At 46.1% G+C, this 16,219-nt stretch overlaps 1 protein-coding gene across 28 annotated transcripts in view; it reads left to right on the top strand.

The window, feature by feature from the left end:
- Positions 1 to 1,058: 1,058 nt before the first annotated feature.
- The window catches only part of CACNA1D (calcium voltage-gated channel subunit alpha1 D), a 188,681-nt gene continuing 173,520 nt past the window's right edge, over positions 1,059 to 16,219 (top strand). For all 28 annotated transcript variants that reach the window (XM_081898264.1, XM_081898279.1, XM_081898265.1 and 25 more), the window contains exons 1-3: positions 1,059 to 1,329; positions 5,880 to 6,198; positions 7,459 to 7,564. In XM_081898264.1, coding sequence (XP_081754390.1) covers positions 1,290 to 1,329; positions 5,880 to 6,198; positions 7,459 to 7,564 — 465 coding nt within the window. In that variant the 5' untranslated portion in view covers positions 1,059 to 1,289. The remainder of the gene's footprint in view (positions 1,330 to 5,879; positions 6,199 to 7,458; positions 7,565 to 16,219) is intronic.

Genomic DNA, 16,219 nt, shown 5'->3' on the forward strand with positions numbered 1-16,219 from the left:
GCATACACACGATCTGACTTGGAAACCCTTCCCTCCTAACTCTCAGATATGGATTGCAGTGGGAAGGAGGAAAAGGCATCCTGCCCACAACTTCACCTCTTCCAATATGAACAGCCTGCTGGCCGTCGCGTTTTCAACACGTGGCTGGTCCTCACCTAAGGCAAGTGTAAAATTCCCCCTGGGTGACAAGGAAGAGATGCTTTCTCTTCCACCCGCATTGCCAGCTTTCACAAACACGTGTGCAACACAAGAAGCTTCAGGGTAGTTTTTGCTGCTTTCTCCCCCTCTGTGTAAAAAGTGCCCATCCCTCACGCGCAAGGCCTCCCTCCCTAATTCCCTTGCTCTTATTTACCAGGGCAGCAGCATCCGCCGCCCAGATGCCACCGGAAGTTCGCATATGGGCAAAACCGCGCGCAAAGCCCAGGCGCTGCGAGCCTCTGACCCTGGAGGTTCCCTTGGTGGCAAATACGCGCCCGGCCGCCTTAGCGCGAGGCTCACGCCCAGTTAGAGGAGCTAGAGGTGGGTCAGACGCCCAGACGCACGCATGCACGCACGCAGCTTTTCTGGGAGTACGAAGCGCAGCTTGCACGCCCGAGGCGGGCCTGGTCTCCCGGCGGCCTTGAACCCCCTGGCAACGCAGTTGCGCTCTCCCGCTTCCAAGACCTTCAAGAGAGCGAAGGAGGAGGGAGGAAGGGGTTAAGGCCGCGGCGCGCTCTTTGCTATTTGTGGACGCCGGTCTGGAGCTCGCCTCTAGGCTGCTTACTGCGCGGCTCAGCCTGCCTCTCTCCTTCGCTGCGCCCGCCTGCTCCTCCTCCTCCTCCTCGCCGAGCAGCAGCAGGTGGCGGCGGCGGCAGGCGCGAGAGAGTTAACCCGCGTGGCGACGGCTGCGCGGGAGGCAGCCAGGCAGCGGCTGCGGGCTCGAGAGAGGCGGCAGCCGGGGCGGGAAGAGGGTGCAGCCGCGGCGGCGGCGGCGGCGGGTTGCTAGGGATGGAGAGCGCCCGTGTCACCCGGATGTGAGTGTCATGTTGGCCCAAACTCGAAGGGATTTGCAAGCAGCGGCGGCGGCGGTGGTTGTTGTAGTAGCCACAGCGACTCTTCCCACCCACCCCGTTCCAAGCCCTTGCCCTCTCGCTCGCTCTGCCACCATGGGGACCGCCGGATAGCAGGCAGCGCAGGGGCAAGGGCCAAGAGGGGGGCATCGCCTCACGCCTGGCTTGGAGCGGCGACGGGCAGAAGGAGGGCGAAAGGAGCGGCGCCCGCGTCTCGGGGGGCCCCGCAAGAAAGTGACCATGATGCCCCAGCAGCAGCAGCAGCCGCAGCTCCCTGATGGTAAGAGCCGCCCGCCCTCACCTTCCAGCCCCCCACCTCCATCCCTCGCCGCCTCCCCAAGCAGCAACAACCGCGGCGGCAGCAGCAGGAGGAGGATGCCTTGGGATTAAAAGAGCGAGGGATTTTGGGGATGTTGGGATTAGAGGAGGGAACCGCGGGGAGGATTAAGGGGCTGGCGAAAGGAAGGGCTGGAGGGCTGGGGGTCACGGGGTTACGGCAGGCTCCCGAGGCGAAGGCGGGCGAGCCTCCCGCGGCCGCCCCCCGGTGCGCGGGCTCCCCGCGGCCGCCTCCCCTTCCCGCGGGAGCGCGTTGCATTGATTTCGCACGTCTGCCTTTCGCGGCGAGGCTGGGGAGGGAAGGAAGGGCGAGAAGCGGGACGCGGCGCCTTTCGACGGGAGGGTTGGGGTTTTTGTTTTTTTGCTGTGGGCGCCCCGGGCATGTGCCGCGGTGGTTAAGGCTCTTGCGGAAGGCGGGCGAGCAGCGCTCTCTCCTCCCCCTTCCACCTCTTCGCCGAGCGCCGAGGGAGAGACGACACATGGGGCTCGTGTGTGTTAATCGCCTTTGCAAACAGGCTCGGGCAGGCGCTGCTGCTGCCCCCCCCCCCCGTCAACCTCCCGCTCCTCTTTCTCCCAGAGAGCGAGCTGCGTGGAAATGATTCATCTCTCCTGAAATTGACAGCGACTTTGATATCGCGCGCGCGCGCGTGCTTTTCCTCGCGCGCGCCGGGGGCAAGATAAGCCCCCCTTCCCTCTTTTGGAGTTCACTTTCAGTGGTGCCCCTTTGCCAAGGAGAGGGGTCAAGAGGTTGACCGCCTTCGTTTTTGACATCCCATAAAAATAGAAAGACGGAAGTGCGGGGGGGGGGAGGAAGAAGGAGAAAGCAGTGCAACTTGGAGGAGGGGGCGGAATTACGAAACGGTTCTAGGGGAAATAATTGTAGAGTGAATCTGACAACGTTTGCTGTTGCATCAAACGGTCACCTGAGGCAGGAACTCTTCTTCTCCTTGGGTAACCTAGCAATGGACCCAGCTGCTGATGTGACCCGTGCAATCTGATGGGCCAGCCACTCATCATTCTCTGACTCTGTCCCCACTCTCCCTTCTCTGAGATTTAATGCAATATCCATTAATTCTTTGGTCTGTGGGAAACATGCTAGCAACATCCAAGAGTTACCTTCTCCCCAACCTTCACCCACCCCAAGGGAGCCATCTTAAGCTGTCCCCCAATCAACCTCTGTTTTGCATCTCTGTATGTGCTCACAGCCCTGGAGGTGAAGCAGCACAAGAAGCTACAACTAGGTTCTTGTCACTAGATTATGCAAAGGAGCACAGGACATGGCAACACCCCTCCCCCCAGTAAAGGGAGAAAAAGCATTTGTAAAGGTATCATTGCTACATCTTTGTTCTGTCTGAAGAGCAGTGATCAAAAGATATTAGTTCACCCCCTGCCTGTGCAAAGCTTCTTGTCAATTTCTCTTTCTCTAATTTCCTTTGCATCCCTCGCCTTTCCCCCCTCACATATATCCTCAAGTTTAGAGCACAGTTAGAAGCTGCTTCCCGCAGGCACACTTGGTAGGCTAGAATCTAAGATCCTTATCAAGGTCCGTTGCATCTTCTTTCTTTGTAATTTAGGCTGCTTCTTCCAAACAATCATTTAATTGTAAACTTTAGAGAGATTCCAGTTTCATTGCTAATGTTATTCTGTATTCTAGGATCAAAAAACCTTTGATTTGAGAGTTAAGGCACCTACTAAATGCATGTACAAAAAAAAGCAGGAAAAGGATAAGTTCAGGTGTCGATAAACGTGTTGAGCCTGTGTGCAGCAGTTGTGGAAAGGGAAAATTCTATGTTAGGGATGGAGCATAAGGAAAGGGATTGAGAATAAAACAGCCAATGTTATATAATGCCACTATACCAATCTATGGTGCAAGTTTACCTGGAAGACTCTGTTCAGTTCTGATTGTTGTATCTGGAAAAGTATATTTGTAGGGTTGGGAAAGGTTCAGAAAAGGCATATTTTTCTCACTCTCTCATAATACTATAATGTGGACTCATGTAATGAAGCTGAATGTTGGAAGACTCAGGACAGACAAAGCAATGTATTTCTTTACACAAGCCACACTTCGACTATGGACTTCAGTACTGCAGGATATAGTAACAATGGTGGCTTTAAGAGAGGATTAGACAAATTCACGGAGGATAATCTATCAGTGACTACTAGCCATGATGGCTGTATACTGTCTATAATATTGGTGGTGGCATGCCTCTGATTAGCATTTGCTATGAACACAAGTGGGGAGAGTGCTGTGACACTTAGGTCCGGCTTGCAGGCTTTCTCCATAAACATCCAGTTGTCCACAGTAAGAACAGAACACTGGTCAGATGGGCCTTTGCGCTGATCATCCAGGGCTCTTCTTATGTTCTCATCCCAACCTCCACATATTGCACACAATAAGCATGCTCTGCAGTCTCACACATTGTGTTTGTTTATCGCTTCATCTCTAAGCATCCAAGCTGGGTCTTTCAGTCCCAGTTGTCCTCCCATACAGGTTAGGAGAACACCAAAGTTTAGGACACTGTAGACAATGGCCATTATGGGGATCAGGGCACACTGCCCCCCTGCTATCCCTACCTGCTTTCATTCTGGATTTTTCATTATCTGCTTAGCTTTCTTTACAACAGGACCCAGACAACCTGTGGCTCTCTAGATGGCCATTGCTGAAGGGTGATGGGAGCTGCAGTCCAGCAACATCTGGAGGATCACACATTGGCCACTCCTGGATTAGCAGTGACAAGCTATATATGGGTGGCTATGGGCTATATAAAGCATATATATGGGCTAATAGATGGAGGATGTAGAAAAGAATATAAGACTGGGGGCACTCAAGCATTGATTCAATATACAAGTCAGCAGGAGAAAGGAGGAGGGTGAGTGCTGGATGTATAAGCTAACAGTAAAACGTACATTGGCATTGGCTTTGCAACAGGTTCTCTCTGAAATGAGTTAATTAAATATTTAGAATCCACAAGCAGAGCAGATTCTGATGTTCCAGTTCTACTTTTTGATTAAGAATGCACACCATAATAAGAGTTTTGCAGAAGGTTGGCTGTTAAGAATTAAGTCTTTAGCTTTTAAAATCTAAAAAAGGTACATACTTACAAAAAAGGTACATTTCCATAGATCACCAGCTTCATCTTTATCTTGTAGATGCTATGAATTTAGTATACCTGGGTGTGCTGTGGTGTGTGTAAAGGGCTTCTGGGGGGGGGGGAAAACAACACAAGCTGCTTTCATTATACAGGTGTTCTTGTTGCTGAATGATATCAAAAAATCTGTGCCCACAATTCTGACTACCATGCAACCATTCTGTCACCCTCTGACATGTCCAAGAAACAGATATCAGGATGGTTTATAGCTTTAATTTTAAAACTTAGACTTAAGGGCCTGGTTTAGGGAATCAGCCCCCCCCCCCACCTTATCCCATGGCGTCTCTGAGTGTAGCCTTTAACTTTCTGCCATTCATTTCAACAGGAGGAAATAAATAGCTTTTCTTGGGACAGTATTGTGGTGAGAGCAAAATCCACCCCAGGGTGCTCTGCAATATACATGCCTTCCCTCTATAGAAGTTCTCTTATCCGTCATCACAGGAGGCATGTTGCTAGTTGGTTCACAAATTTGACTGCCAGGTTGACTGAAGTCTTCCCCCTTACCTTGTTTCTGCTGTCACACCACCCAAAGGAGTCTCCAAAATGCAGTGTGACAAAATGCAACATGAAGAGAAAAGACTCACCCCTTTCCCAAGCCTGGAGAGACGCAGTGGTGGCCTCTGTTTTCATGCTGTACTTTGGAGGCAATCTTGAGTTTCTTCAAAATGCAGTACAAAGCCACAGGCAAGACTCAGCTCTGCCTAAGTCCTCTGTACACGTCAGTAGCCTCAGGAAAGGAGCAGAGTTAGTAGCAAACGCAAATAATGCTCAACAAAATTGGTGGATCCATAGTAGTAGTAATTGCTGTATAGCATTAAAGGTAACTGTCTTTTGGGGGAAGTGTGTTAGCCAAGAAGCAATGCATATTCACGTTGAAAGGATTGGTTTGTTTGTTTGTTTATGTCAGCAGGGATACATTCCAGTTTCTGTAGTGATTGAAATGACTTCACATATTATGGATTTAAGAGAATCTGTAATGTTTGCTCTTACATTCAGAACAAGCGGAGGCAGTTTGTACCAAACAATCAGATGAAGAAACTTCTATTAACTGGAAACTGGACTCTTTTATCAATTGTAAAATTGGTTTGATTGATTTGAATTCAGCTTCTTTGATATATTTTTAATATGCCTTGAGGATTCAGGGTGTGTTAACTTCAGAACGTGTCAAAACAAATGCTAATGTTTGTAAATGTGATTCCCCAAGTCTTAAAAAATTATTATTATTATTAAAATTTTTGAAAATATAGTGGAAGATAGTATTTCACAAGCAGTTTAAAAAGGACAGGATTATTTTAAAACAGGATAAATGCATCTTCTTCTCCCCTTTTCCCATTTTTTCCTACAGAAGCAAGCTATGCAAATAGCACCAAAATTCCTCTTCCTGGTGACGGACCAATTCTCCAGTCGAACAGCTCAGCACCATCCAAGCAAACTGTGCTATCTTGGCAAGCTGCAATTGATGCTGCTAGACAAGCCAAGGCTGCCCAAAGCATGAGCACCACCCCAGCCCAACCTGTAGGATCTCTGTCCCAAAGAAAACGCCAGCAATATGCCAAGAGCAAAAAACAGGGTAACACATCCAACAGTCGGCCAGCCCGGGCCCTTTTCTGTTTATCCCTCAATAACCCAATCCGGAGAGCCTGCATTGGTATAGTAGAATGGAAGTATCCTTTTTTTATGAGTGTTTTTTTGTTCTCACCCTCTCTACTCTGAATACTCAAAAGTGTGTCAAAGATATTGACCTGGGCTTAGACTACATATTTCACAGAATTCTGTATTATCGCTGTATTCCTGCTTTCCTCCCCTTTTCATTTTAACCAAAATTAGCCTGGGGAAGTTGGAAATTGGAATGGAGAAAATGTCAGTGGAGAAAAGCTGCTTAACCCTTTCCCAACTAAAAATCAGTCCCCCTAAGCCTCCTTTATTCATCTGAGGTGATGGTGGCGAAATCTCCCCTGTTAGATTTTCTCCTCTGGGTGAAAAAGCAGCCTGGGTAGGGGATTAAAACTGCTAAGTTATAGCCTGTCCATGTTGATTTGGACTTATGAAATGTGTCAGAGAGGAGTGAATGTTACTTTTATGTAAGCCTTAGATACAAGGTCTTGTCTTCTTAAAATGCAGTTCTAAAAATATCCTTTAATACATAGTGTTTTGGACTTCAGGATTTATTTCACATTTATTAAGCTATTGTTGAGGTGTTTTAGATACACATGCATAGATTCATATATGCTTATTAAAGCAAATTACCTGATGCCACAAGATGAGACTTCATTGTGTCATCACTATTTAGAACTTCGTTTTGATAGGATAAATTTGTGCTTCAAAAATGAATGTACAGAAGAGCCTTTTGAGCAAGATGGGTAGTATGTTACCTTGCTAAAAAAAAGTTGCCTTTTTAATATAGTTAGTATACTAACCCCACAATCCTATACATTTCTAGCCAGAACTAAGTCCTACTGAGTTCAATTGGGGTTGCTCAGAGGTAAATGGGATTGCAGCTTACAATTTCAGTTGAACCAACCCATGCATAAGTATATGGCTGGTCAAAACTGTTATTTTTATATTCTATAAATGCTACAGATTTTTCACTAGCATGTTCTTCCATTTTTCTCCCTACCTAATAATTTGTATCTATATCTATAATCTGTATATATATTGTGTGAAATAATGTAATTGTGCAGTTTCTTACTAAAAAGAGGGTATTGATGAAAGGTCATGTGCTGGAAAAGATTTAGATGAGACAATATAATAGATGCTTGTGGAGGAGGGGTTGTCACTTCCATCAGTCAGAATAAGAGCCCGAACATGTCAGTTTTACTTCAGAAAGAAGCCTATTGTACTTAATGCAGAAATTAGTAAGGAATTAGACTGAGTTGTATATAAATATATCCCAACACTGGATGTTCCTTAACAAGATACTTCAGACCATTTGACATATTTATATTACTGGCTATTTTTGCCAATTGTGTGGCCTTAGCTGTTTACATCCCATTCCCAGAAGATGATTCTAATTCAACAAATCAAAACTTGGTAAGTATGTGGTTTTTTTTTAATTATTATTTCCCTCCTGTGCTTGAAGTTTTTAATTTATTTTTTTAAAATGTACATGAAACCTTAATAAAAGTATGGAGTGAATTATACATTTAGTTGGGGTGGGTGAGATGAGAACCAACATTCTAAAATGTGTTTTGCTGCTTTGGTTGCCAGTTCCTATCAGCACACTCTGGTTTCTGATATAATAAGATGGTTTATGATAATTCTTGGGGCGATACAAATGCATTTTGAGGAACACAGTAATTGGATTTATATGTTGCTGATGTTTTATACTGTCTGCTGCCTTAGTGCTCAGCCCTCACATGAACTTTTATTTCTCTATTCATGTAGTTTCAATTATTTTCACATTTCAAAATAAAAATCATGGTAGCATTGAATGGTTTATATTATCAATAGAGATGTACCTTTAAATGCATTATTCTGTGATAAGGATTTACTGGGAAGTAATGGACAAAAGTTAGCTTCCTAATTAAAAGATTAGACCCTGGAGGGAAAGGGTATCATAATGCTGTTGATTTCAGTGAGAGCATTGGTGGGGTTTGACCCATGTAAATGCAGCAGAAACCAAGGTTTATATATTAAAACAATGGACTTGTATCCAAAGGTATTCTTCTGCTAGTGGAAAGTCTCTTTTGCCCATGGAATCACTGTTTACAAACTAGTAGATGACTGCATGATAAAATGGTTCCCCAAACCCAAAGAAGTTTCTCTGCTGTGCAAGTTATCTCTCCAGCCTTTTTCACAGGATCATTTTATGATCCTCTAGACTGAGTTCATATATGACAGCCTGTGTCTTCCAGTGAACACCTACATTTCTCATACTGTAACACAACTGCCCCCCTCCCCATACATTGTGACTCTGTGGTCTAGTGCAGGGGTCAGCAAACTTTTTCAGCAGGGGCAGACAGTCCACTGTCTGCCAGACCTTGTGGGGGGCCGGACTATATTTTTTTTGGGGGGGGGATGAAGGAATTCCTATTCCCCACAAATAACCCAGAGATGCATATTAAATAAAAGGACGCATTCTACTCATGTGAAAACACGCTGATTCCCGGAGCGTCCGCAGGCTAGATTTAGAAGGTGATTGGGCCGGATCCGGTCCCTGGGCCTTAGTTTGCCTACCTATGGTCGAGTGACTTGGAAAACATACCTAGGGACGGTTCAAATGTGGCCACCTCCTCATGTTGGGATTTCTGTTCATGTATGGGGGATTTTTTTTAAAGTGTCCTATGTGAAAAATTTCCCATGTTAGATAACAAGCTAGTTTTTAAGCTTTCTGTGCAGTTTGATTTATTTCTAATGCTTGAGGCATAGGGTCTTTGTAACAAATCAAGTATATCCTTCTAAGATGAAAGCAGAGGTGGTCTGCAGATCCTTGTTTGAGCATATTGTCAGCCCCAAATAAATAGATCTGAGTAATCTTTTGATTCTGTTAGTCACGATTGATTTTGTCATTATTTTCTCAATCTTTTAAAATATATTGGTGCTTATCATCCTCAGTTTAGTATTTTTAAAGGTACAATCAAATACTTCTTTGGTATCTTTTGATTGAAACATATAAAACCAAATAGGAAGAATTCAACATTTCTTGATATGCAGTTTTTGCTTGCTTGTATCTTAGCTTGAGATTCTGTATATGAGGAGTGCTTTGAAGTCTGTAATACTAAATAGTGTTGGTTTGTTTCTCTTTTGGGGTTTTTTTGTCACTGCACAATGAAGGCACTTGTTTGAAAAGCCCCTTAAAACATTGGTTACCTGTTTTTATACACACACACACAAAATGCCTTCGGTATTCTTAATTTACTGAGATTATGATATTAAACAGCTACAGACAACAAAAACCAGAAAAAAACAGCACAATTCAGGTCACTGTAAAGAACAATCTATGTAGCGGTGTGTCTGAGCAGTCTGTTTTTGCTCCCAGAAATTTAGGACACAAATCTCTGTGTCACTGTCAATCCACTAGGAGGTCTGTGCTAATAACCAATATCATAAAGCATTATTTGAAGTGGGTAAAGCATCTGTCTGGATCAGAGGCTGGCAATTTATTGAATTTTAGCTGGGTTCATCTTGTTTTAACTTTGCACCTTTACGCCTTGTCCAAAACCAATCGTTTTTGCTTAGTTCATGGGCAAGTTTAAGTATTTTATTTTTATACGTCTTGCTTTTATTTTTTAAAAATGCCTTTGACATTTCTTTACACACACAAAAAAAACCTTGTAGATTTTTCACAGAGTTTTACACTGGGTATTGGCAATAGAGCTCTTATTGGACTGTATGTTTATGCAACTGTGTGTTCAGAGAAATACATTTTACATTTGCACAAATCCTTAATGACTTTGTTGAGCAGTGAGGAAAAGCTTAATTGGCTACAATTTATTTGAATTGATTATTGCATACAAAGCTATTTAGATGGATGAGGAACATTTAAAAACAACAGCTCTGTAATATTTAATTCTACAGCACAGTGGAACCTCAGGTTGTGAACGTGATCCATGAGGGAGGCACATTCGCAACCCACAGCACTGCGTCTGCGCATGTGCGGTTCACGATTCAGCGCTTCTGCGCATGCCCGAAACCCGGAAGTAACCTGTTCCAGTACTTCCGGGTTTGGTGCGGTGCGCAACCTGAAAATGCGTAACCTGAAGCGTCTGTAACCCGAGGTACCACTGTACGTAATTGATAGCCCCTGTATCATGAATTGTGTATTTTACAGTAAATTTTACTGACTATAAGTCAGGGTGGGCTGGCCACAGGTCGGCTGCCCATGTTGCAAGGTAGACTAGTCCAGACTGTTAGTGCTTTGAATGGGTCCATTCTGCGTATGGCTGCATTGGGTGGCACCCACAGTCTTTGGGTTAATCTGACAGCCCAACTACATATAATTGGCAGGGTTCTGAACTTTAGAAGGGGAAAGGTGACAGCTTGTTTGCTTGTGCACAATTCTCACTACAGCCAACCAAAGACAACCAACCACACCCTAAGCCACCCCCAACCTCTCTCACCACCAAGGAAACACAACAAATGAATAGTAAGAGAATCCTTACAAGTAACACTGACACAACCCCTCCCCACTAAGTAGAATAAAAGAAGCATAACCACCCCACCCCACTCGCCATTCTTCCCTCCTCCTCTTCCCCCCTTTTCTTTTCTCTTTTTCCTCCTAATTGTTTAAACCAATTCATGAACCAAGAACTTATATGTTGACCACTAACAATGAAATATATGCTGTAGATATTTTTCCACATTTACAGTATTGTGCTGTTTTTGTGATATACAAATGACATGAGAAAACTTGGTATACTTATTTGTATAACATTATACTTGTTTATAAAACTCAATAAAAAACAAACCAAACAAAGCAGCATATAGGAAGAATATCTGCCAATGCCATCATGTATTGCGCACCTTGGATGCCAACACTAGAAGTTCCTCTTTTATAATAGATTAAGTTTTGGTTTACAATGGTGGCACTCCCTGCCTACATTAGGAAATGAAGACATTCTTCTGCGTATTGTGTGAAGAGTAAAAAGGAATTGCTGAGATCTGGAAGATATTTTTATTTTATTGTTGCACAGACCACGTGCATCACTAGCAGCATAACTGATTACACCGACAGTGAGCAGTTCACTTTAGTGAATAATATCAGTATGTCAGCTTCTCTATTAGGTGACTTATATGGTGGATTATAAAGTTTAATCCATCTTCCATGGAAGGCAATCAACACAGTAGGCAAGGTGGGTGAAACTATTAATTGTTCAATCAATTTCCGCCCCCAAATGGATTCTCACAGTAAATGTTAGATTAATACAAATTGTGACTGACAGCACTTATAAATAAAATTTACCCATCAACTCATCCAAGGCATTTTGAATCAATTTACAGTGGAGAACTTTGTAAACTAAATGATGACCCCCATATTTCAGCTTGCTCAGCACGATACTTTGCCTACAGATTTTTCAGGAAAAGGCATTTGTGTGACTGTGATCCCCCCTTGCAGTTAATTTTCTGCAAGACTTTATGGCTGCAATCTGATACAAACCTATTTGGAAGTAAGTGCCATTGAAGTCAATAGGACCTACTTCTGAGTAGACATGTATAGCATGGCATTGTCAGTGTAAAGTTAAGCATGCGGCCTTAAAAAGCATGCGGCAGTGTAAAGTTAAGCATGCGGCCTTAAAAAACCTCATGTGCCTGTGTACTGATGACATAACATCGTCAGTTTCAAAGCGCTGAACTTTGGTAGCAGCGGGTAGTTTGGTGGAGGAATAACCTTACAAATAAAGAAAGCTGATTGCTAGGCCAAAAATAAATATTCAGATAAAATGTGATAGCTTCTGCTAAAACATAAGCAGAAAGCATTTTGGCTCAGCATAAAATAGGATGTTATGTGATATTAAAAAATGTATAATAAAGCCAGAAAATATTATCATACTGCTTCAGAAACCCAAATCCGTAAATGGTGTGTGTGTGTGTGTGTGTGTGTGTGTGTGTGTGTGTGTGAGAGAGAGAGAGAGAGAGATGATGTATTTTCCCCCCAATCCAAAGAAAGATGGAGTGGAATTGGAGTAGGATAGCAAAGAAGACATGAATTCCAGAATTCAGTTCTTATCGAAAATGGACTCATTAGCCTTTCTTAAAATGTTAGTGCTAGTGTACTCCTGATAAAAACTAATAGTTTGTTGCCCTGCCACCAATAGGTATATGGAAGCAGACTTCTGTGCTCATATTTCTTGCTACACGAGGAACTACCGTATTTTTCGCACCATAGGACGCACTTTTTCCCCTCCAAAAATGAAGGGGAAATGTGTGTGCGTCCTATGGTGCGAATGCAGGCTTTCGCTGAAGCCTGGAGAGTGAGAGGGGTCGGTGCGCACCGACCCCTCAGCTCTCCAGGCTTCGCACACCTCTCCGCAAGCAGCGGGAGCCCAGCGCTGGGCTCCCACTGCTTGCGGAGAGTTGCCTGCATGCCGAAGCCTGGGCGCGCTGAGCTCAGCGCGTCCAGGCTTCGCGGACCTCTCCGCAAGCAGCGGGAACGCTCCCGCTGCTTGCGGAGAGGTGCCTGCGTGCCGAAGCCTGGGCGCGCTGAGCTCAGCGCGTCCAGGCTTCGCGGACCTCTCCGCAAGCAGCGGACCTCTCCGCAAGCAGCGGGAACGCTCCCGCTGCTGCTTGCGGAGAGGTGCCTGCATGCCGAAGCCTGGGCGCGCTGAGCTCAGCGCGTCCAGGCTTCGCGGACCTCTCCGCAAGCAGCGGGAACGCTCCCGCTGCTTGCGGAGAGGTGCCTGCGTGCCGAAGCCTGGGCGCGCTGAGCTCAGCGCGTCCAGGCTTCGCGGACCTCTCCGCAACCAGCGGGAACGCTCCCGCTGCTTGCGGAGAGGTGCCTGCGTGCCGAAGCCTGGGCGTGCTGAGCTCAGCGCATCCAGGCTTCGCGGACCTCTCCGCAAGCAGCGGGAACGCTCCCGCTGCTGCTTGCGGAGAGGTGCCTGCATGCCGAAGCCTGGGCGCGCTGAGCTCAGCGCGTCCAGGCTTCGCGGACCTCTCCGCAAGCAGCGGGAACGCTCCCGCTGCTTGCGGAGAGGTGCCTGCATGCCGAAGCCTGGGCGCGCTGAGCTCAGCGCGTCCAGGCTTCGCGGACCTCTCCGCAAGCAGCGGGAGCGCTCCCGCTGCTTGCGGAGAGCTGCCTGTTTGGGGGCTGGGGTCGGGGGAAGCTCGAGCTTCCCCCGCCCCAGCCCCGCGCCTGGGGGGGGGGAAATAATTTTTTCCCCTTTATTTCCCCCCAAAAAAACTGGGTGCGCCCTATGGTCCGGTGCGTCCTATGGTGTGAAAAATACGGTATGTGTGCAGCAACATGCTGCATGTGCACTTCCCTTTTTTGATCCAGCAGCTTTTTATATATACTGTATATGAAAAAGCTGGTGATCAGCTGTTTGGGAGGAAAACCTTCCCCTTCCCTGCCAAACAACTGATTTTCTTTTTTTTCTTTTTCTTTTTTAAAAAAGAGATCAGTGTGTGCAGCCCCAGCTGCTGTACACTTACTTCACTGGACTAGAACAAGTAGGATCATAATTGACAAAAATACTTCTGGAGCAATATGCTCGAGACTTTTCCTGTTAATAGCAATTGGTGTAGAGAATTCATTGCCTTGGAGAATTGCTGCAGCTGTTCTCTTTTTCCTGAAGTCTAGGGTTTTGTCCTCACTGCTTACGTTTGGGATGGAATGAGATGTTATGGAGGTCCTTGCAGAAAGCAGAATGAGCTTTGGATTTCATCATGTGTTTTCTTAGGGGACTTTTGATCTTTGGTGGATAATAACGAAGCAGGATGTGGCATAGGTTACAGCAGCATTACAAGTCTTAATATAACCATTGCGATCCCGTCTTCCCAAGAGTCCTGGCTATTTTAGTTTGGTGAGTGTACTGATCATTTTTGTTAGAAATTCCTAGTCTCTCTCCTACAGACCTACAGTTCCCAGAATTTTTGCAAACCAAGGATAACTATCAAGTGTGCAATATAACACATGCCCTGCTGAGGGAGGGGCTGGAGGGAGTTGAAAGGCATATTGTTGCCCTTCTGCTGGCCTTCACGATCAGAGAGGAGTGCTGATGGAGGGTGGGGGGCTGTTGTGATGGGGCCCCGGTCTTATACTCAGGTGGACAGAAAGCTACTATTGGTTTTTTTCCTAGTGATGGTAGCAAGCAGAAAGCCCGGGAAACTGCATTTGGGTGAGAGCAGAGGAAAGGTAGGGCACTTGGTACTCTTTTGGAGGTCCAAGCCTTGCAGATTGCCCATGGGTCTTGGTTCTTGGACCGCTCAGCTGTGCTGTTGCAGTGAAATGGCTGTTGCAATGAAAAAGTAAGCCAGCAGGGCTTGGGGATGCAGCAGTGGATCTGTGTCTGTGCCTCTCCCAAACCTCACGTAGGATTTTTCTGTAAAACATACCAAGTCTGTAGTTGAAAGATGTCCTTAAAATGCAATAACAAAGCAACAAAATACCACAATAGAAAACTCAAAGGCAAATGTGCTGTCAGGGACTGGTAGGTCTCTGACAAGTGTTTGGCGGAGGCAGGGGGTCCAGGGGCTGAACTAGGAGGGGGGCAGTGATTTATGGGGTTTTGTGCCACCTGCAAGGCAGAAGCCAGAGCTGGAGGAAGGCGAGGAGCCTGAGCAGTCAAGAGACAAAGGAGGAGGTGCAGGACATGTTGGAATAGGAGGGGGGAGGCTGTTCAGGCAAGGGGTGGGCTGGTCGAATCCATGCCGTCCTGTGCCTTGCTGTCTCCAAGAACCAAGAGGGACTTGAAGAGGTAAGCACAGTGATATCTTCTGCGCAGCAGAATCCCGGGTTGCATGCACACACTTTGTTAGATGAGGGTACATAAGCCTGGTGGTGGGGGATGCGTGGTCCCACTCTTGCTTTGAACCTGGGAAAGTTAATGTCAGCTATGTGGTTGCTGAAGGGACGCTGGTGGCGCTGTGGGTTAAACCACGGAGCCTAGGACTTGCTGGTCAGAAGGTTGGCGGTTCGAATCCCCGCGATGGGGTGAGCTCCCGTTGCTCGGTCCCTGCTCCTGCCAACCTAGCAGTTCGAAAACATGTCAAAGTGCAAGTAGATAAACAGGTACCGCTCCGACGGGAAGGTAAACAGCGTTTCTGTGCGCTGCTCTGGTTTGCCAGAAGCAGCTTAGTCATGCTGGCCACATGACCCGGAAGCTGGATGGCGGCTCCCTCGGCCAATAAAGTGAGATGAGCGCCGCAACCCCAGAGTCGCCCACGACTGGACCTAATGGTCAGGGGTCCCCTTATCTTTTTTGTGGTTGCTAGAAGTGTGAGCACATGTGTATTCTCTGCGCCTCAGGAGCTGCTGCACATGCTTCTGTCAATAAAGAATTTAACTACAGTATTGGCCATTTGTCCTCCTTGGCTGGATGTGCACATCTCACAAACAGGAATAATTTAAATTTTAAGGTAGAAGTGTCCATTCTTTAATAACAGAAACCCTGTACTGTGCAAACAAACACAATTTTAAACCCAGTTTGTTTTTAAAGGTGATTCCTCTGAATGGTCTTTTGTGAGAAGAACAATATCTCTTTCTTCCTTTGCTCTTTTTTGCCTTCCTGATGAGCACACCCGCTGGGATAATTGCTAATATTCATTAGGCCTTATCTTGAAAGTCTGTACTGTTTTAATTTGGCCTTGCTGCTAGTAAAGCTTTTTTACTGACTGCGTGCAAGCAATATTCATGACTATCTTGATTAGATTCCCCTGCCACTGAATCAGCCAATTTATGTTGGATCCTATACAGAAGATGGTTCTGCTTTGTACATGACATTGTATTCTGGAACAAAATGGTAGTGTGAGATTGTGTTCAGAATTGCTCCTTTCTCTGTGGGGACAATGTCAGAATCAGATTTTATCTAAGCAGTACCTTTGGCTCTGCACACTCTGGCTCTGTTTATTGCTTTCATGACATTCATTTCCTTGGCTGTCTTCTGGCAGGGATTGGCAGGGCTCTGGGGTCTGACCCCGGGGAGGGAACCAGCGATTTATGGGGTTTAGTGCCTTATGGGGTTTAGTGCCTCTCACAACGCAGGAGCCAGGGAGCCAGGGAGGAGGAAAGAGGACTGTTCGGAGCAG

This window comes from Podarcis melisellensis (assembly GCF_964234715.1).
Source record: "Podarcis melisellensis genome assembly, chromosome: 2".
In the NCBI taxonomy this organism is placed as follows: domain Eukaryota; kingdom Metazoa; phylum Chordata; class Lepidosauria; order Squamata; family Lacertidae; genus Podarcis; species Podarcis melisellensis.